This window comes from Parus major, chromosome 1, assembly GCF_001522545.3.
Source record: "Parus major isolate Abel chromosome 1, Parus_major1.1, whole genome shotgun sequence".
Classification (NCBI taxonomy): Eukaryota; Metazoa; Chordata; class Aves; order Passeriformes; family Paridae; genus Parus; species Parus major.
Window position 1 is genome coordinate 40,805,582 of NC_031768.1, and position 19,755 is coordinate 40,825,336.

General features: G+C 39.7%; 1 protein-coding gene across 1 annotated transcript in view; it reads right to left on the reverse strand.

The window, feature by feature from the left end:
• GPC6 (glypican 6) overlaps positions 1-19,755 on the reverse strand; it is a 498,670-nt gene that overhangs the window by 14,267 nt on the left and 464,648 nt on the right. Inside the window, exon 7 of the mRNA XM_033513812.1 lies at positions 3,977-4,113. Coding sequence (XP_033369703.1) covers positions 3,977-4,113 — 137 coding nt within the window. The remainder of the gene's footprint in view (positions 1-3,976; positions 4,114-19,755) is intronic.

The following is a 19,755-nucleotide window of genomic DNA, read 5'->3' on the forward strand; positions in this document are numbered from 1 at the left end:
GGTTTATTCTCACTTTCACTAGTGGTGCTAAACAGTTATCTGTGTCTACCTCCAGCTAAAGGACACTCAACTCATTGTCACTGCAAGCTTTGCTGGACAGCAGTGAGAAGCTTTCTGAGGGCAAGTACTGATCTGGTGAGTCTTTCTTCCAACCTGAATTTTACCAGTAATTAAAAGCTCTCTGCCACAGAAGTAGATATTCCCATATGTGTGGCAGGAGAAGAAATGTCAGGACAGCTGAGAATCTACCCTGTGTTTCCTTTGGTGACATACCTTGTAGTTTTAAGCTAGATATTGAAAATTATAGTGTTAATTTTTTCTTTTATTCCTTACCTTTCTCTATATTTTTCTGTTTGTTATATTTTTCTGTCTCATATATCATTCTATTTCTTCTTCTGTTTGGAGGAGTGATAGGTTCCTTGTGGAAAGGAATGCAGGTCTCATCTGTTCCATGGATTACTGCTTTTCAGAGCTAAGACATATTAAGGGCTACAGTTCTGGTGAGCATGAGCACCAGGATGACAGTGCATGAGCACAATCTCTCAGATGCTTTGGTTGGAATGAGATGGCTCAGTTGGCTGGAGTAATTTAAGGTTATTCTCCTGAACATCAGAGGGTTCCAGATTTGGTTGCTATTCTTACTTCAGTAAAAGTTATATATTCAAGGACTAATACCTTGGACTTGGTTTAAGTCCTAAAGACTGATTTTTCATCATTCTTGGGAAAATTCCCTAATTTCTGAAGAATACCTACTGGTGAAGATGCCATCAGCTCTTGTTAAGAATTTAATTGCATGTAGGGAGGGAGATAAATTTTCAAAGTTTGATCTTAATGTTGTTTTTTAGATCCTAAATAGCTTTCAGAAATCTGTCTCTGCACATCTGGCAGAAGATGTTAATTCTTTAAACATAAAATTATGTTCATGTTCTTCTGTGAATACAAATGGAGAAATCCTGCTGGGCATCTCTCTAAAAGGCACTTTGTCTGAAGTAGCTATTATTATTATTATCTTTGATATGGATTTTTCAAAAAAAGAGATTCACCCATCTAATAAATATTTTACCATTTCCACAGCACTTGGTTTCTACGCGACGTGACCTGATTAAAACCGTTTTTCGTACAGGATCAGCAACGAGCCAAGTGCACCCTTCCAGAACACCAAATGGATGACTCCTTTACCCCATGATTACTTGTGAATTGGCGACCTTCAGTTGGTGACCTGGTGTCACTGTAAATTAATCATGGCAGCAAAGTGATATTTAGGGAGTGTAATAACCACAAATGACCTTGGTGTAATGCCTCTCTCAGGAGAAAGCCAAGCTCTCATTCTCTGTGATCTCAGGTTTGTAATTCTTTTCCACTGTAAAAGCAGCATCAAAAGGTGATGTGTAAAGTGAAACATAAGGCATAATGTCTATCTGGCAATTCAAAGTTTCTAATTCTTTGTTCCAAAACAGGATGTGATAAAAACCCCAGCAACAATTTCCTTTCCCCATGGTAGCCAACACCATGTTGTCTTCTTCCTTACAGTATTAATGCCTAGGTGGATGCATTTCCTTTTTTTTGTATCACAGGCTTTTGTCATATTCTCTGGAATTCAACATGCAACTCTTTATATAGCACAGTGGTGCTTATGTCAGCTGACACAGTGAACACAGATACAAATATATATATATGAATACTGGCCAGATTTTGCTATGCTCATTCTTGTGAGCTAGTATTTGATATCAGATACTAATGAGTCTGATCAAGGAAACCTTTAATTTTTTTTATGCTGCAGTAAAAGTCTTTGTCCACTAGCCAAGAGGTGATTTTGCATTTAGAGCTAGTTATTGTCAATATTGTTTTTCATACTATTTCATGTACAGCCATGACATTCTGTGGTGTTTCTCTGATTTATTATTATTGCCTCCACCTGAAGCATTTATTGAATTCTGTTGCTAAGAATATGACTATACATTTCCTTTGTGAATGGATATTAAACAGAAACTGGGCAGAGGAGCAGTGCCTGGACCTGCTGAAATAATATCTTCAGGTGATATTTTGAAGCTGTCACTCTACATCCAGTGAAATGTCTGTGTTCAATTACCAAGGAGATTATTAACACAGGACTGCTCTTCTCTCTCCAGAACATTAATCTCAGAAGGCATCAGGAAAAAACACAGGCTTCTCGTAAGATAAATTCTGCAAAAGAAGGGTAAAAAACTGTATGCATAAAATGTACTTCCTTATCTGCCAACAAATGTGGAAGTTGTGCCAAACTCTTCAGTGCAGAAAAGAGCTGCCAAGTATTTCCCAGATGTGGTACACTCACTAGTGCTGGCCATGGAAAACAGGAGGTACAGATAGGTATTAAGGGATTTGACTGCTCTTTTGTAGAAAGAGTAGCATACATCTCATATATCTGGTGCATGCATCCTGATGTGGCTCATGGCATTTAGCTGGGATATCTTGAAACTCTGCTAAACTGCTGGGAGTGCACTGGCCTGGGCTCATGTCTTTCAAAGCTCAATAACAAGAAAGGATAAAATAGAGAAAGAGAAAGCACACATTTTTATTTCTCCCTTCACACTGTTTCTTTATGATGAAACCTGTAATAGCCAGATGCTCCTCCTAGTATTCTCTGAATCCCCAGGGGCTTTCTATGGATCTGGGACTGCAGCTAAGCAGTGGCTCATGCTTTTGGACAGGTTTGTTCACATGCATCCAAAAATGGATTCAAGGGGCTCGCAGTATGCCAAACAGCCCCCTCCTCTTGTCTGTAAAATGAATTCCTTTGAAGGTTATTTAGTAAGGCTAGGAAAAAATGATGTGCATTCAGTGTGAAACATCCCCCTATGAGCTGTGTTCCTTATCAAAATGATCAGATGATGAGATGGTGGGGTGGGTGCAATCTATTTATGCATCTGTCCATCCATATATCCATGTAAAATGGCACTCAGTATGTTTCTAATTTTTTTTCCTATGTTGTTTTATTTTCATTGTTTTTATATTTTACATGCTTGTCTCACATCTTTTTTCCTATTTATTTGTTTGATTGATTGGTTGTTTTTTCTTTTTGGCTCATTTTTATATTCTGTCTTCACATGTATCTTCAGGTAAAAGGAAAATAAAGATTCCAGTCCCTAAGTGCCAGAAAGTGTCACTTCCCTTGAGATTCAGCTGTCACTAGACACTCAAATCTCTCCACTCCTCATGTCTTCCCAAAAGCACAGGATACTGCTGAGCACCTGAAACCGTGCCCCTGGCATGGTCCCTGAGCCAATTCCTCCCCCTCTCAGCAGGGATAATCAGATCCTCTCCTCTGTCAGCTGATGAATCCACACCGGGACTTTTGGAGACACCTGCTCATCTGCTGGCTCCTGCTCTGCCGCAGCCAGGGCCAAGTAAACTTCAAAATTAAAACTCACAGAAAATTCATCACAAACAAGGGCAGACAACCACAGTTATCTCTGACGAAGTAACATAAGGTCAAATCTTCTACACAAGATAAGTAGGAGTGCTACATTTATTCTCTGGTGGTTATTTTTCATTCCCCCGCCCCCCCAAAGGAAATAGCCCTAAGCTTTGCCAGCCAATAGCAAGTCGAGTTGAAATTCCAATCTCTGTTTCATCCCAGTATGATATCCCGAGAGTGTAATTGCATCACAAGATGTCAGTCCCAACACAGGGATGCTAAATGGACCTAAAGAGCTCTTTGAAATCTCAGTATAAATTATCCTTCTGGAGCCAAACCAATGCACATTTTCTGCCTTCACATGCAGACACTGTGCACATTTACCCTGACTCATACTCTGGCTTTAATGGCACTTTGACAATAAGTAATCCTGGCAACAAGCTGCACATGGACAATGACTTGTTCTCCCCATTTCTGTTTCACCCTCACAAACAGTTTCATGAAATACCCCCAGTTTGATGATTGCTTCAGGCCAGATGGGGATTTGGAGCGGGTGGGGTGGAGAGGGGTCCACCTCACCTCGCCTTGGTGTGGCCATTCCAGCAGTCCTCCTCGACTGACGGACCGGCTGTCACTCGCTCGTCCTTGCAGATTGTGTAGGGCAATGTGGACCAGAACTTTTTAGAGAGCTTTAGCTTTTCTTTAATGTCTGTTACCTGATTAAGAGACAACGAGAGGGGAAACAGATTAAAAAACATCAGCCACACTAATTATAGTGTTAAACAATACATTGTTTAAGATTGTAATGGTGATGATGGTGAAGGTTAAAAAAGCTAAAGGTGCTAAAACTTAATTTCTGGTGTTTAAAAAAAAGACACCCAGAATTTGAGTTCAGAGCATACAAACAATCAAAGTCACCTTTTTCCACAGGCAAGACATTAATAAAAGCATGTTGCATCTTGAGCTTCCTAGTCTCCATTTACCTAAGGTTTTATAAATATACACCTTTTTAAGAATTAATATGCTTCACAGTCTACTGAATGTGAATTCAGTTAAACAGTGTATATCAGATAAACCCACCAGCTTGGTCATGTCTTAGAAAAATATTATATAGACAGCTACATGTGCAGGTTCTAAAAAAATGATGCAGTGCTGAGCTGATGTTGAACTGATTTAAGATACATGGGCTGAATACATTGCTGTACATTTGGATCTCAGTTACAGTGAGAAGTCATGCAGAGAATATATTCATCTTTGCTATTATGTGTAGATAAATATCTGTAGGTGAATACAAAATCTGCATGCAAGAAATGTTGTGACAGTATTGAAACAGTTTCTTTACCTTATAAATTCCTTGAACAATAATTTAATTTGGCATGATTCAGGCTGCAAGCAGGAGCAAACTGAATTTCCAGCATCAACTTAATAAATAAATGCTCTGACTAAAATTTTATCAGTTCTTGTTTTGTGTATGGTATACCAGAGTGGAGAAATCTACAAGAACAGATAGAAAAAACAACAGAGGACAGACTACAAAGGATGAATGCTGCCACTGTTGTTCTTATGGAAACAGATGCATTTCACATTAAGTTGTAATAGGATTTAGGGGAGCTTGTTGAATAGCTTTTAAAGGAAATCGCTAAGCTTTGTTCTTTAAAAAAACCAGGAAATAAATGCTCTCCATTCCTCCATTCAGTTTTGAGATTGTCTTTTAGGTTGTTGAAGTACAATATTGTACTAGGCTATTTATCTCTTTTATCTTTTTTTTCTCAGGACATGATAGCTCTCCTTGCAAATGGTCTATGCTGCTTTGCCATGCTTAAACTCTGTGGAATGTCACTTTACAAGCCAGAAGATAGAAACAGCTGAGGATGTTATTTCAGAAGCACTGTTTGAATTTTCATCCACAAGAAATAAGAAAGAAATAAAAGAAATGAGAAGAGGACAATAGAAAAAATATAAGAAGAAGAAATAAGAAATAAGTAGGACAGTATTTTTCTGTATGGGATGTTGACAGTATTTCTTGCCATGATAGACACCTTATAAATGTCCTCCACACTCCTTGCCAAGCCCCACTTACTTTGTTTTCACATGAGATATCAGTGGCATTTGCAAGCCTTTAAAGTCCCTATAGGGGATCCCTGTCAAGCCAAAAACTCAATTCCAGTTTACAGGCTGTGAGCAAGGCTCTGGCAGAAGTGGAGATGGTCTCAGGATGCCTGCCCTTTCTGATGTCCTTGGTCCATGGGACCAGGGCTTCTGGGGAGACAGCAATCCCTCTTCTTCCCTTTCTGCCCATGCTGAGAGAAAAAAACCCAAGGTATCTACTGGGACAGCTAACCAGCACAAGCAACATTGTTCATGGTGTGCAAATTCCTGCTAGGACACTGTGAGAATAGAGAAAGTCTATAGAAAGTGTAAGGAAGAAAGAATAGAGGGTGGAGGATCCATTAATGTAAGTTTGGTGAACATGAAAGTCAAAGGGATAGATTTTCTTATTATAGCTTGTGACTGGATAACTATTTACACAAATAATCTGATTAATATTGGTGGTGAGTAATTAGCTATCAGACCAATAACTTCATTGCTTGCTGGAAGTTATGTAAAGCTATCAAAACTCAGATGTTTAGACTTACATTCAGATTTTGGCCATATTCAAATTAGAGCTGGTGTTTTAGGAGTTGCAGACTTCTGTTTTCAACAAGTGATTCAACATCTATTGGAAAGTAATTTCCCCCCCACCCTTCTAAGGGCTGTAATTTGGAGTAGAAGCCTTTCATTTCCATAGAAGCCAGCAAAAGAATGGAGAGATTCTCACTCTCACGCTGCACATGCTCTCCAGATACTCCCTGAAAATCAAAATGAGGACTCCCATTCCCCAGGCTCTTCTGAAGACATTAAATGGTGTTTGCGTACTGTATATTAGATAAAAAACCCCATTAAATTTACTAACAGATTTTTTTTAAAATTCGTGTTAAGGAAGTACACATGATAAAATAAGATGGTCTTACTTTATTCAAGATCATTGGTAAATGACAACTAGTTAAATCTCAGAGGCATCCTCCTGAGATGTTATTCCTATTTTAGAGCCTGGAGGGCAGCAGACATTTGCATGACTCACAAAAGGCAGCAATAGTAAAAATGACTACAGCTTAGGGAAAGGTTACCATTTACAGCCTCTCAAGATGCCTTTGATTCAGGTGCATTTAAATTTTTTTTTACGTCTTCAGATATTTCCCTTCACAGGTATCTCCTACCTCATGCCTCCCTATTGCATTTTTTCACCATGGAGATTTACACAGCCTGTGTGGACTTAGTCTCTTGTCTTGTCCCTTCCTGCTGTCTGACCAGACCTGCATTAATCCCCAGTTTTTAGCACTGGAGTTTGCACATCTGTCTAACTGGTTCTGCAAACCTCATCCTGAAACTTTCTGGAAGTGCAGTGTGGTGTCCAATGGCTTTGCTAAAGGAATTCTGAGCACTGATGGAGGCACCTCATCTTTCAGGGAGCAGCCCAATGGCCACATCTGTGAGATGAATGTTTGGGCAGGCAATGACTTTGGAGCACTTTTAATGTAACTTTAAATGCAGAATAGAATTAGGAGATGTAATGCCTGCCATGACATGTTAAACTTTTGCCTGTGGATTTCAGAGGCTTCAGTTCTAGGATCTTGTCAAGCATGACCACAGAAATTCTCTTATTAGTCCCCATGGTTACACATATTCCTCTGTACATTGTTTTGATCACCACCAGCATTTAAAAACTATGTAACAGATGTAGAGACCCTTGAAAATGAGACAAAACCCACTAAGGACTCAGTTAACATTGCTTGCTTGTGATTTATGAAGTCAGACTACTGTATTCCCTAGTGACCTGTGGCCTTGTAAATGATTCCTCGGTATTTCCTATTCTTTGAATTTAAGATTAACTTTCAAGCTTGGTTAGGCTTCTGTGGAAACATTTAAATATGAGACATATGCAGTTTTGATATTTTACATATTTTCTTTCCACTTGCTCTAGCAGAGATTTATGGGGATTAAGATGCCTGGATATCTTTGGCTGTAGCTAGCCTGATTTTCCCTAGTTATCCTCCTGACATAGCCGTGATATTATATTGAAATACCCTTTTTTCAGCTACTTTGAAGGTATGAAACTTGTTCTGAATCACAATATTTTCTCATAAAAAAAAAAAGATACAGCAAGAACCACTCAAAGAGTTAAATTTTTAATCTATTGGGGACATAAAAAAATGTATGTTAAAATAGCCTTTTCTTGATATATAACTGCTAGAAGAAGAAAGGCATTACTGTGTAAGAGAGAAAAGTTAAATATTTGCATAATTTTCAAAGAGAAACTAATTTCCAGAGTTATGGGAATGGTATAGCCTCACATCCTACATTGAAAAATACAGTTTATTTTGTATTTCTGCCACTGACTTCTTATGCAACCAAGTCAGTATGTAAGTCATGCAATTCCTCAGCAGAACTTGGAAGGGCACCCATGAGCTCAGTTCCAGGCCCACCAGCATGAGCTTAGTTATAAGCTAAATAAAGCTGACACTTATAAAATAAATAAAATAAAATAAAACTACTATACCCATGTTTCTGTCTTTAGCCACTTTGCATGCCAAAATTATGAAGAGAGCTAAAATCAAGCCTGTCACTTTACTAGGAATCAGATCCTAGCATTCCTTGCTTTATTTTGGGACATTTGGATAAAATGACAATTCAAAGTAAGTTTTGAATATACCATGTGAAAATAAAAGTTTGCTGAATACCAGTTTCACAAGGCATGGAAGATTGCAGAAAGACCCTTGCTTCTGAAGCAGGCAGACAATTGCCAATGGAATTGCTTTGGCTTAATTTCTGATGGAAGAATGCTTGCTAGGCAGTGTGATAAAATACACTCTGAAGCAATTGGGGAGAAAAAACAAATTTTAAACGTGGAGTCCCTAAAATAATTTTAAAAAAAGAAATTATTTTTTTTTTTTCTTTTTGTCCTGCTCTGCCAAATCCTCCCCTGTCAAGACCATCTCATATTCCTTCCAGATTTATCATCCCCAGCCATATGATTCCTACTTTCAAAGATAAAGGGCTATCAGAAGATGCTAAAATTGTGTTCAAAGATAAAGGGCTATCAGAAGATGCTAAAATTTGTGAAATGCACACAAACCTTATGTAGGTTCAATGCAATAAATAAAATAAAATAATATGGAGCCTTTATGTCAAGAAAAAATGTTTCCCATAGTCTCTGTTTCTTCTTTCTGATGTTTTTGAATTGCATTTTTTTCTTCTTCATTCTGCTATTTGGAAAGATTTTCCTTTTGAAGTGAAAGCAGAATATTCAGCTTGCCTTTCTGTCAAAACCTTCTCCTTGTGGCTGCTCAGAGATGTCTTGATGCAAAGTCCATTGAGAATTAAGCCTTTATGACCTGGAAAAACATACACATGTTTCTGGTTGTTCACCATAAGTTGCTTCTCTGGGGTACCGGGGTGCCACCCCAGATGTTTTGCTATGGGTTGTATGGGGCAGCAGAGACACTTGGCAGATGTTTCAAGTGGCTGCTTGTGATGGGGAGCAATTTCAGGGACTTCAGGCTGCATGTGTAAAGTGTATCCTGTCAGTGTGTCACACTGACAGGACAGCTAGAGCCGGCCAGTGGAAAGAGTCTGACATTTTGTCTCAGAGAACAGATGTGAAAACAGCCATTGTGAACCATGTTCATGCCTGTCATGTGGAGGCCCTATGGCTTGGCCTGGCTGGTGGGCCAGCCACAGCCAGGATCAACCTGAAAGCAACACCCTAAGTTCAGGGGTATTGTTTTGCAGTTAGGGAGAGTTAAAGTTCATTTGCATTGGATCATGGGAGTTACTATGTTAATTTTGGTTATTGGCTGCCATTCATAATGGGTTAGAATGTTTCTTGTAAATTCAAAGTTAAGGTGGAATCATCCTTCCTTCGCAGCCTTTGTGTGGCTGTATTCAGGAGTGCTCAGTGTTAAGATTAAAGGAACCTCAGATTTTCCACCCAAGACCCATCACCTGCTCTTTTCTTCCATGCCAACCCACCACAATTGTTGCCTGTCCTCACAGGCGTGGGCTGTGCAACGCCACATGTGCAGTTTTAGTCAGAGAATCCTTTACCTTTTCATCCACAACAACATTTAATTAATGCCACTTCATGCTACATTATTTTCCAGTGAAAAACCAGACAAATTTTTCGTTTGCCTGCTGCTTGCTTTGCCCTAGAAGTGTCTAAGACACCCAGCCACACACTCAGCACCCTTGCAGTCTTTATTAAAAATAATGTAGACCTTGTATAATAATGAGCAGCTGGATAATGGATTTGTGGATATGGTCCTCGAGCACCTGACCTGGCATGTGGAATTGTGAGAGGCATGCCCTTCACCATGGGCATGGCCAGGTAAGTAGAACAAACAGTTCACCACCTGATTTGTGTTCTGCCGTACCAGCAGAAAATTGTGCCAGACTTTCATACATCGATTTATGTCCATTAGGGATTTAATCTGAAAGCATTCTAAGACTAACAGCCAACAATTTGTTTAAAAGGAGTAGGTTAGCAAGCACAGATTTTATACTGCTTCTAACTAAGTTGTTATGTTTATATGTCTGCTACATGTGTGTCACAGTCAGGGCAAGAATCATATGTCACAGTACAGGACAGCTGGGTATTTTAATTGTCACACAGTTTTCCTTGTAAAATGGGCTTAATGAAAAGCAGTTAACTAATTTTTAGGGGCTGTCCCCCAAGAAAGATGTGTCTCCTGTGTGTCCTTTTTTACTTCTCTCATCTTCATATAGATATCTCGGAGGCACTAGGCATTTATGTATAAGCGACTGAACTGGGCTCCCTCTACCTCATCTAGCTAAAGAGGATCTCTCTCAGAAGTTTTTTTAAAGGCACCTTCATTTTTCCACTGATTAGATGTAGGTAGCTTAGGCACACAGCCTTGTTTAGAATGGCTCATTAGGTGCCCAAAATTTCAATGCACACTAGGTACCTCAGTGAGGGTGACCTGCTTCGATTATAAAACAAGCGAGGCAGAACTTTATTTGCTCTATATGGAATTTTTGTTTTTTCATACGTTATACATTTCCATACTTTCTCACAAAACATATTTAAATACTGCCAAGCAGTAGCCAAACCACCATGAACTTGATAGAGGATTGTTTTCAGCTTTTTGAAAAGTGAGGCGGGTGCCACAAGGACTCAGCAGGATTTGAGCATCGCGTTGCCCCAGCTGCCAAGGAGCACCCTGGATTTGGGGGGCCCTCGAGATGGCAGTGTTGCTCAGTCTTTAGCTGCTGCCAGCCCCTCTCAGCACACCCGCTGTGCTTCCCAGAGAATAAGGCTGTAGATTGTTCCGCTGAATATAAAACTGACAACCCTGTTATTTTAAACTCGAAAGTGACAGGCTGTTATTTTAATGAGGTCTGCCAGTGCCAAGGTTAACCAAAGCTTTATTTTCCCTACAAAACATTAAGGCTGCGGTTCTAAAAAGGGGGCTGTGAAATTTTATGGTTATTGATACTTTCTCAGGGCAGAGAAGTTCTGAGAATTTCACCCAGGTCTTCTTGCTCAACAAATGCTTTTTGGTTTTCCACTCTTTTTTTGTTTTCCCCTGACTTTGTGACTTTAAGCGGTCTGGAGCTTTACCAATGCCTGCCTGCTCATGATTCATGTTTCTGAATCTGCAGAAAAGCAGATGACAACTCTTCTAATCAAGAACTAAGGCAGAAACCCAGTTATAAAACACAAATGAGCACCTGAGTAATTTGTGAAATAAAACAAATGAACGAGGTGACTTTACAAAGGAAGACTTTTCTCATCACAGTATTTCAAAGTAAGATGAAAGGATTTTTTGCTGTCATTGTGTCTGAGAGCTATCACCTTTTGGACAAGAAAAAAGTTAAGGCTTTTAATAACAGTAAAGAATGGCCATTAACCTTACTGAATACATAAGTTCAGAGAGTTAGGGTGCATTCGGCTTCCACACCAATACTCCTACACTTATGTATCTACATTCACATCACAACCCCAGAAACCCAACACTGACTCACTTCAGTTTCTAGTGCCATTTGAGACACCTGCAGAGATCTGGGCAAGTCTCCTGTAATTTGTGATTTATATGTGACCACCCAGGATGCCGTCTTGGATGACCTAGCTGAATTGTGTTTCATTGAGCTTTGACCTGAAGCAGTCATTTTAAAACAATCCAGGTTGCCTACTGCATGTTTTTCAGGAAAATAATTTGCAGGTCTGCATGAGGGCTGACATGACCTCGCAGAAGGCTCCTTGCCGTCTGTGGCCTGGAAATGCTGGTGTCACGTCAGGTGTTCGCTGGCTCCAGGGGCAGCTGCCATTGCTCCTGTAGGGGCTGGACAGTCACTGCTCAGAGCTGACAGCCTTGTGCTCTAAAAGAGTGCAAATAAATCAGGCATGTGCCTTTGGCATTGCTCCCTTTCTGTGTCTTAACCCTCACCTGGAGATCCTGCCTTCAGCAGTCTCCACAGCCCTGCAGAGAGCACAACGTTCCCTCACATCATCAAATGCACCTTTCTTTTTTAATAAAAACACTGACATTTTTGCTTACAGGCAGGTAGAGCCTGACACGAAACTCCTCCCACATTCAACATTCATTTTGGCTGGCGACAGACAAAGGGCAGAAGTCTGTCCAGTGGTGGAGCAACCTGGCCTAAATGTCCTTTCCATAAATGTGTCTTCCTTTCCATAAATGTGTCCATTTATATTCTACACTTGGACCCTCAGTACATGAAAACATTGCTTTTGGAAGGTAGATGGTACTGGAAACATCAGTGCCCTGAAATGGAAATCTTTAGGACCTGAAGCAGCTTTCCCCTTCCCTGCAATACCTAGGAGCAGTGCTAAAAAGCTGGTCTACAAATCTGATTCAAACAAATCCAAAGCACTCGGAGGAATCAGCTTTTTATTGCAGATAAGTATAAAAGTAGCAACAGAAATATGCTGGAATCTTAAAGATAAAATGCCAGAGGCTTTTCTGTGTCAAGGCTAAGCTGTTAAGCACTGATTCTTTCTGAACAGTCCTTCATCTCTCCAAGCAAAAATGTTAATAGCTAATGTAAACAATTACTAATAGATTATTTCAAGTTTATATAGCCTTTCATTTGTCCTGGAAATATTAATCTGGTACCTGTGGTGAAGGGGCTGTTTCTTCTCTTAAAAATCAAGGGTTTTGCATGTGTTACAGCAGAAAAATAGCTGAAGCCTCCTAAGAGCTGTGAGAAGTGTACAATTTCAAAGGGCAGCAAGAGGCTGGGATATGTCCTTTCATAACAGAGCAATGATAATTGTACTTCACACTTGAAGTAGCCTTATACTTCACTTCTTCTAGTAGTTAGTTCTTGACACAGCTCCTTTGCTTTCCAAACTGAAGATGTTCTTAGTGGACTCTCAATGATTCAAAGCCGAACTTTTCAGCTCTTCTTATCCCAAGGGATTCCCAGGTCCAACACACTCAGCCTGAGGGAGAGCAGCTGCAGAGAGCAAGGCATTGGAATGGTAGAGCACTCTTCTCTACATCATAATCTAGGTTAATAATGTTCCCATTATTAATATTCTATGGGAACACCCCAAACTTGCAGCTGTACTAGCAAACTCCTGCTAGTTCTAATACCACCATTTATTCCATACAAAATTAATGCCTGCTAGGTTTCCTTCCCCTAACCTAATGGCTTCCAGCCAATCTCTTCTGGAGCTGGAGCTTGGTTTCAATGACCTGGGTATTTTCTTTCTGGATTATTTTCATCCAAATACATAAAAATCTGCATTATTTCAAGTGGTGAATATATACAGTCAGGAAAAAATTAAAAGTCAGCATAGAGGCTTTGTGACATTGCATGTACTCATTGTAGTGATGTGTAGTTTTGAATTTTTTTTTTTTTTGCCAAATTTTCTTTCCAGACTCTCCAAGGAAGATGACACAATTTCATTTTCAGAGTGGTTTCAGAGATGAGAAAGTTCTCAAGAAATTAAATCACATGCAAGTATAAATTGTTAAAACATCTAAGTGAAAATCACAAAATATTGCGAATGAAAAAGGTAACATTTTCAGAGACACAAAGTTATGTAAAAAGATATTTCTGGCAGGGCAAGTAGGCTCAGCAGGGAAAGTGCTTATCAGGAAAACAATCAGAGTCAGAGAGAGCCTTGTAGTGTCAATCTTCTATGTCAATATACTAATGGCTTTTGTTGCCTTCCTACTGAGCAGGGGAGCTGAGGTGGAGTAGCACTCTTGTTCTTTCACGATAGGGTTAAGTACCCCAATTACTGGATCCTCACAGAACAGCTGCACACAGCTTCCTCAGGGCTCCCAAGGGACACAGGCAGATGCAGACAGGAGGTGTAGAGGTTGGGTGTGGGTCCAGCTACTGCTGGTGTTCAAGAATCACTCTAGAAGAGGGATGGAATGTAAGTCCAGATTGAAGTGTAGCAAAGTAATGGGGTGTTCTCATAAGATTTTATCCTAAAGCAGCAACAAATCTAATGAGACTAATCGATTCTCTGTTATTTGCCATGGCCGAGTGGAAAGTCAGGAATTTAGATATTCTTTCAAAATTGGTGCTCAATCTAATCCTGAATCAGGAAATAAACCCTTTCTTTGGTTCTCTTTGAAGTAGTTATGTGTATCTGGAGTCCTCAGTCTGAGCCCTGTGACTTGGTGAGCAATATTAATTCAAGGTGCACAGCTCACCTCTGCCATAAATTCAATATACTGCAAAACCATTTGTGAAATCTAATCTGGACAATTTAAAGAGCAAACACTGATGGATAAGAATGAGCACAGTTTCCAGCACTTGAAGCATACTGGGTGAATTTGAATGAGCTTTCCCAGAGAGTTTTTATTCCAGATAGAAAAATGAAGAGAAGAAAGGAATACCCCATATAGATGAAAAATAATCATATACCATGCAAATTACTTGAAATCAGAGAGTCACTGGGTAAATAAAGCATTCCCCTACATTTCTAGTACCTTCCTTACAATGAAATCTCTGTTTTCCCTTCTTGAATGCTGCATCAGGTAAAAAGTCTCCCCACTTCTCCAAACATGTCTACCTAACAGTAATGATAATACAGCACAATTCAAGCTATATTTAAATCAAACAGGTAAACAAAGCATGCAACTAGGCTCGGTGTTAGTGCTTGAGTATTTGTTGTGGCTCTTGGGCAGGTTTTTTAGCTTGCCATCCATCTTCCTGCCACCACAATCACGCTGCTGGTATCTGGGAGCTCTGTGTCACCACACTGCTGAGGGGGACACACCACTTTCTGCCTGCTGCCAAAGGAAGAGGCCTGAGTCAAGAAGAAGTTGTGTATGTAAACTTGATTTTGTCTTTTATTTTTTTTTTCCTCCACAGGTACTGACCTTCTTTCTGTGCTTGCCCCTTCCCCTTCCCTTTAGTGCTGGTGTAAGAGGCCCCAGCACCGCACAGGCTGTAGGGGAAGGACAGACTGCGTGGTTCTTCTGGGACAAGGATGCTGACACTGGGATATTTCCAAATACAAGTGGAAAATGGGAATGCATCTGTTCTGCATCTTCAGCTGTGGGCTGTGAGAGCAGGGTGGGTGGTGAAAGGAAAGCTACAGGACTTGAAGCAATCAATTTGCAATGGATAGCTAGTGAGTCACCTCACAAAGACCAGTAAAATATTCTTGTCTCATTCTTCCCTCGAAGCCCAGGCAATCCTGCCTGTTCTTCACAGCTGTCTCTGAGAACAGAGAGGCACAGCCGAGCTGCAGAGCTGCCTGTAGCTGTCAGGCAGCCTCCTGCTGGTTACCCCTCTCGATGGAAGCAAGTAGCTGGACAGGAGATCGATGCTTGCTCCTCGCACACAGGAGCTTAAAAGCAGCCCAGTTCCTGTGCCAGCCTCCTCATGATGGAGGCAGCTGTGCTCTGGTTATTTGTTTGGCTTTTTTTCCCCACCTTTGTCTGCTAATGCTTTTCAGCCACACCAGGCATTTGGTGATTGCAGGTTGTGTTCCAATGGTCAGGAGTCTACATAAAAATAATGACATTATAAAAGTAGTGAGTGCTGCAGTTTATTTGCCTCCAAAATCTAGAAGCTTTTGAGATCTGTGTTTCAGGGGATTTAGTAACAGTCATAAAAACTGGAAAATTGGATTTGTTTTACCATAAGAGTGCAGACTGCAGATTTTAAGAAAAGCAGTTTCAGAGGACTGGGAGTGAAAAATCTAGAAAATTTGCAATTTTGTCTATAAAAATAATTCCAGAGCTCTTCACAGTGTAGAAAAAAACCTCAAAATGAAAAAAAAAAAAGAAAAAAGAATATACAGCCTCACAAAGGGTAGTGTAATAAAGAGCTAAAGATAATAATAGAAACATTCACATTTTCTGTCTATTTTAGTTATTTTCCAGTCAGGAGCTCTTCAGCAGACAGAAGAGATTACTCTCACTGAGTCAAAGCTACCATTGATACTGAATGCATAAAATATAGGCCACTGCCTGAAGAATATTTTCAAGATCCCATAAGGATCCTGAGCTTCACAAACTCTTTCATTTCTTATCCTCTTAACTGGAGTATTTCAAGAATGTCATTTGAAAAGCTGGGATTTGGTGACTTGGAGTAGAAAAGGATCAGGAAGGCAGTGGCACAATGTAGAAGGATCCTAGTTACCCCCTGTAGGAGCTGATACAAGTATGTGAGGAAAGACCAAACCCTGCCATTTCTGAACTACCTGTGAGAGTAGAGACACAAGCTTGACAGAAAAGAAATCTGATTTTTGGTAAGAAGAGGGAAAATTTCCCTTCTAAGATACTTTACTCCAAGGGGCTCAGAGCAGTTTGAGAAGTTAAACTATAAGGAAAAATTATGAGGATTCACCTAAAGTAAAAATTCACTTAATTGTTTTAAGTATCAAATCATTTAGCAGTGGGGATTATGTTATAATTTATAACACATTTTTGAGTCACTGCAAATTTGTTTCAGTACTTTCTTGAAAATTCCCTGATGGTAATTTATGCAGGCCAAAGTCATATTCTGTGAAAAGTGTCCCAGGCTATCATATATCATCTGTCCATCAAAGCCAATAACAGTAGACACAGGGAATTTGAAAAAAATAAAAGGAAAAGAAAAATAACAGAGGAACAGAAATATTTTATAATGAAAAAGATAACACTTGGGATAAAGAAGAAAAAAACCAGATGAAAATGGGTTTCAGACAGACTGTTCCACTGCTATTCACTGCTCTTACATCTTTGCATACAATAACAGCAGTTCCTAGAGGGGACCTGGTGTTTGTGGAGGAAAGGGAGAAAATGTACAATTGCTCTCAAATGTACAAATGCTCAGAGAGGAGTGGCTAGAAAAATTTAAAATCCCTCTAGAAACAAACAGCCCAGCACCAGTTTTTCTTTATTTAATTGCTATGTACAACGAAATAAAGAACATGAAGCAAATGCGGTGTTCAGGGAAAAACAACAAAAAAGGAAAATTATACTTATTAGTATGCCTTTTATTCTGCACTGTTAACATCTTGCTGTTGTGTAAAAAGATTGCCACAAGGAAGAACAAGAAGCAGGAGAAGTACAGAATTCTAATTGAGTTTTTCATGCTAAACAAAATACCACGATGATTGCTCATTCATTTGGCATTCCTGCTCTCCCTGAGTCAGCACTCTGAATGGCAACATCCTCCTGTGATATTTCTGAGCAATGGCCTGACCTATGGGTCATTTGCCAGCAGAGCAAATTGTTGTTGACTACCCTGCCCTAAATATCAAGCAAGTAGTTTCATTCTCTCTGGTTCACATCTTGAGCCACAAATGGGCACATATGAGGAGGACAAGTAATTCAGCAGCTATGAGAAGAGGGGATGAGGCTCAAATTTTTTTGTCACAGCAGTAATACTTCTTGCATTGGAACATAATGAAAAATTCATTACTTCTTATCTTACTGGGATATTTTTTTCCTTTTTCAATTTTATCTCTATCTCATTTTCTTCTTCCTTTGTGCAGCACAGTATCTCCTTATTCTGCTGTCTCAGTTGACTCTGTCCTGTGTGTTTGGGGTAAACAGGAGGTTGTGGTATGGCACTCAGCTCCCTGTGTTGTGATAGCTCCAGCTTAGGTCTGTGAGCACCTGAAAATGAGTGACCCTTGCAGCCAGGCAGAGATGGGAGGTGGCTTGAGAGACTCTTCCTCGGCGCCCCACAATAGAAGCCTGCCAGCATGAGCATAGCTAAAGTGCAGGAGATTTTTGGGTCAAAGCAAGTAGGGCTGTGCAATGTAGACATGGGCTTTTGTTGGGCTGTTTTGCCGAGCATACCCATTTTTCGGAATGAGCAGATCATTCCATATGTGTACACAGATATATACTGCCCCATACTTAACAGCTACTGCAAGCCAAAGTCATCTAAATCAGATACCACAGGAAAACTGTAATTCCATCCAGTCTTTATACCCGGATTTCCTTTTCCAGAAACCAGGAATTACAAAAGTTTTGGGAGGTGTATACTTGAGTCTTGACAGTCTGGAGCTGGTGCCAAGCCAGAGATGTTAGCCCAGTCTGAGTATCCAGAGCAGATGGATGATGTTGTTCAGCCTTTTCCTGTGAAGCCTGTGTGAGGCAACTCACTCTTAGGTATGTCAAGTCAGCATGCAAGAGGTTAAAGCATATTAAAAAAAATTTCAAGAAACTTTCCCTAGAAACTAAAGTTGCCTGTAGTCATAGAGCAGATGTACTTCTTTGGAACAGCTATAAATCCTTCGAGTACCCTAATAAATACACTGCACATTCATTGGAACAATGTGCCCCATGGATTTAAACTGCATCTTATCACTTTTTCCTGAAAATAATTATCACACCTATTAGAGGCTATATTTGGGATTTTTACCCTTGTACATATATCTGCTTTCCTCTCTCTAGACAGATATTCTGCCATGAAGGATGTGTGCATTTGCAGCCTGATTTTCTCCCCAAAGAACAGAAATAACCCTAGGACTATACACCGGGGCACTGCTTACAGTTAAATCAAGGTGCCCTTGAATATGGCTGGAAGCTACAGGCACTGAATATCCTACTTTTAAACTCTTCCAGGAGCAACACAAACCTTAGTGCACAAAATAATTTTCTAAGTGTCTCTTTTCGTATCAATCCATTGGATGACCATGCTGTAATCGTGAGAAAGTAGTTGAACAAGAATTCCAGAGCAGCATAATCTTGGCGATATTTCTGTTAACTGCTTTTCCAAAATACTATGTTGGTCACAGTTGCTACTATGGAATGACTTTCAGAGAAACATCTTCATTGCAAAACAAAGACAAATGAAAGCTCTATACTTCAATATTTTTTAAAGACTTGACAAGCTATATTTAGCGATGCTGCCTAGGTTGGATTCAGATTCTTGGGACAGTTTGCAGATGATTAAATTCTTCCTTCTGAATCAGATAACAGCCTACCAGATATCAGTGCTAGAATCTTTATTTTTCTCTGAAATTCAAAAGGAATTCAGTAAGTAGAAAACATTAAGAATAAAAAAAAACCAGAAAAAACCAGATTGAACAACCTCCCATAAGGATAGCACAGATTTATGAAAAATCCACAGAGTATTCTTACCAAAAAGAGAAACAAGATGTTATAATAATAGGGATGGGGCAAACAATGCGCAGGGCCAGCCCAAGTGAGTCCAACAGGAAAACTGTAAATAAATTCAATCACAGAAAGACATGCCTGATAACTCTAGGAATAGAACTAAACATTCCTTTTGATGAATGTACAATGGATACATGTAATCTTAAACAATGAAGAACAAAATTATTTTGTGCAGACTAAATTCATAGCATGCTGAAATCATTCCTCCTTGCATTAATGAGACTCCAAACATCAAGAGTTGGTCTGGATTGAATATGATGAGTGGTAGCTTTCATTACAGCTCAGACCAATGTTATTTTCATCACAAACAGAATTTTCCCAATACAATACTGGGAGCAGATAGCTCTGGCTGTAGTCCTTAGGGACAACAAGCTAAGCTACTTTCTCTCAGCAGACAGATGGTATCTAGGTGTTTACCTCAGCAAAGAAATGGTACTATTCAAAAAATTAGTAGTAATCCATACTCAGGGACTAAAAAATCCAAGAAAATCCAAGAGACATTTCCTCATAACAAACAAAATACAGTGCATACTGACATCCTGCAGACATGTGTGGATGAGATGCTTCACACAGAAAAGTAATGATACTGTGAAAGGCACAAATACTCAGGTTTGCGGGAAGCTTGCAGTACAGTAGCCACAAAATGATCTGTGTATTCACTTGTAAAAAGAAATCTTGTTTATGAAC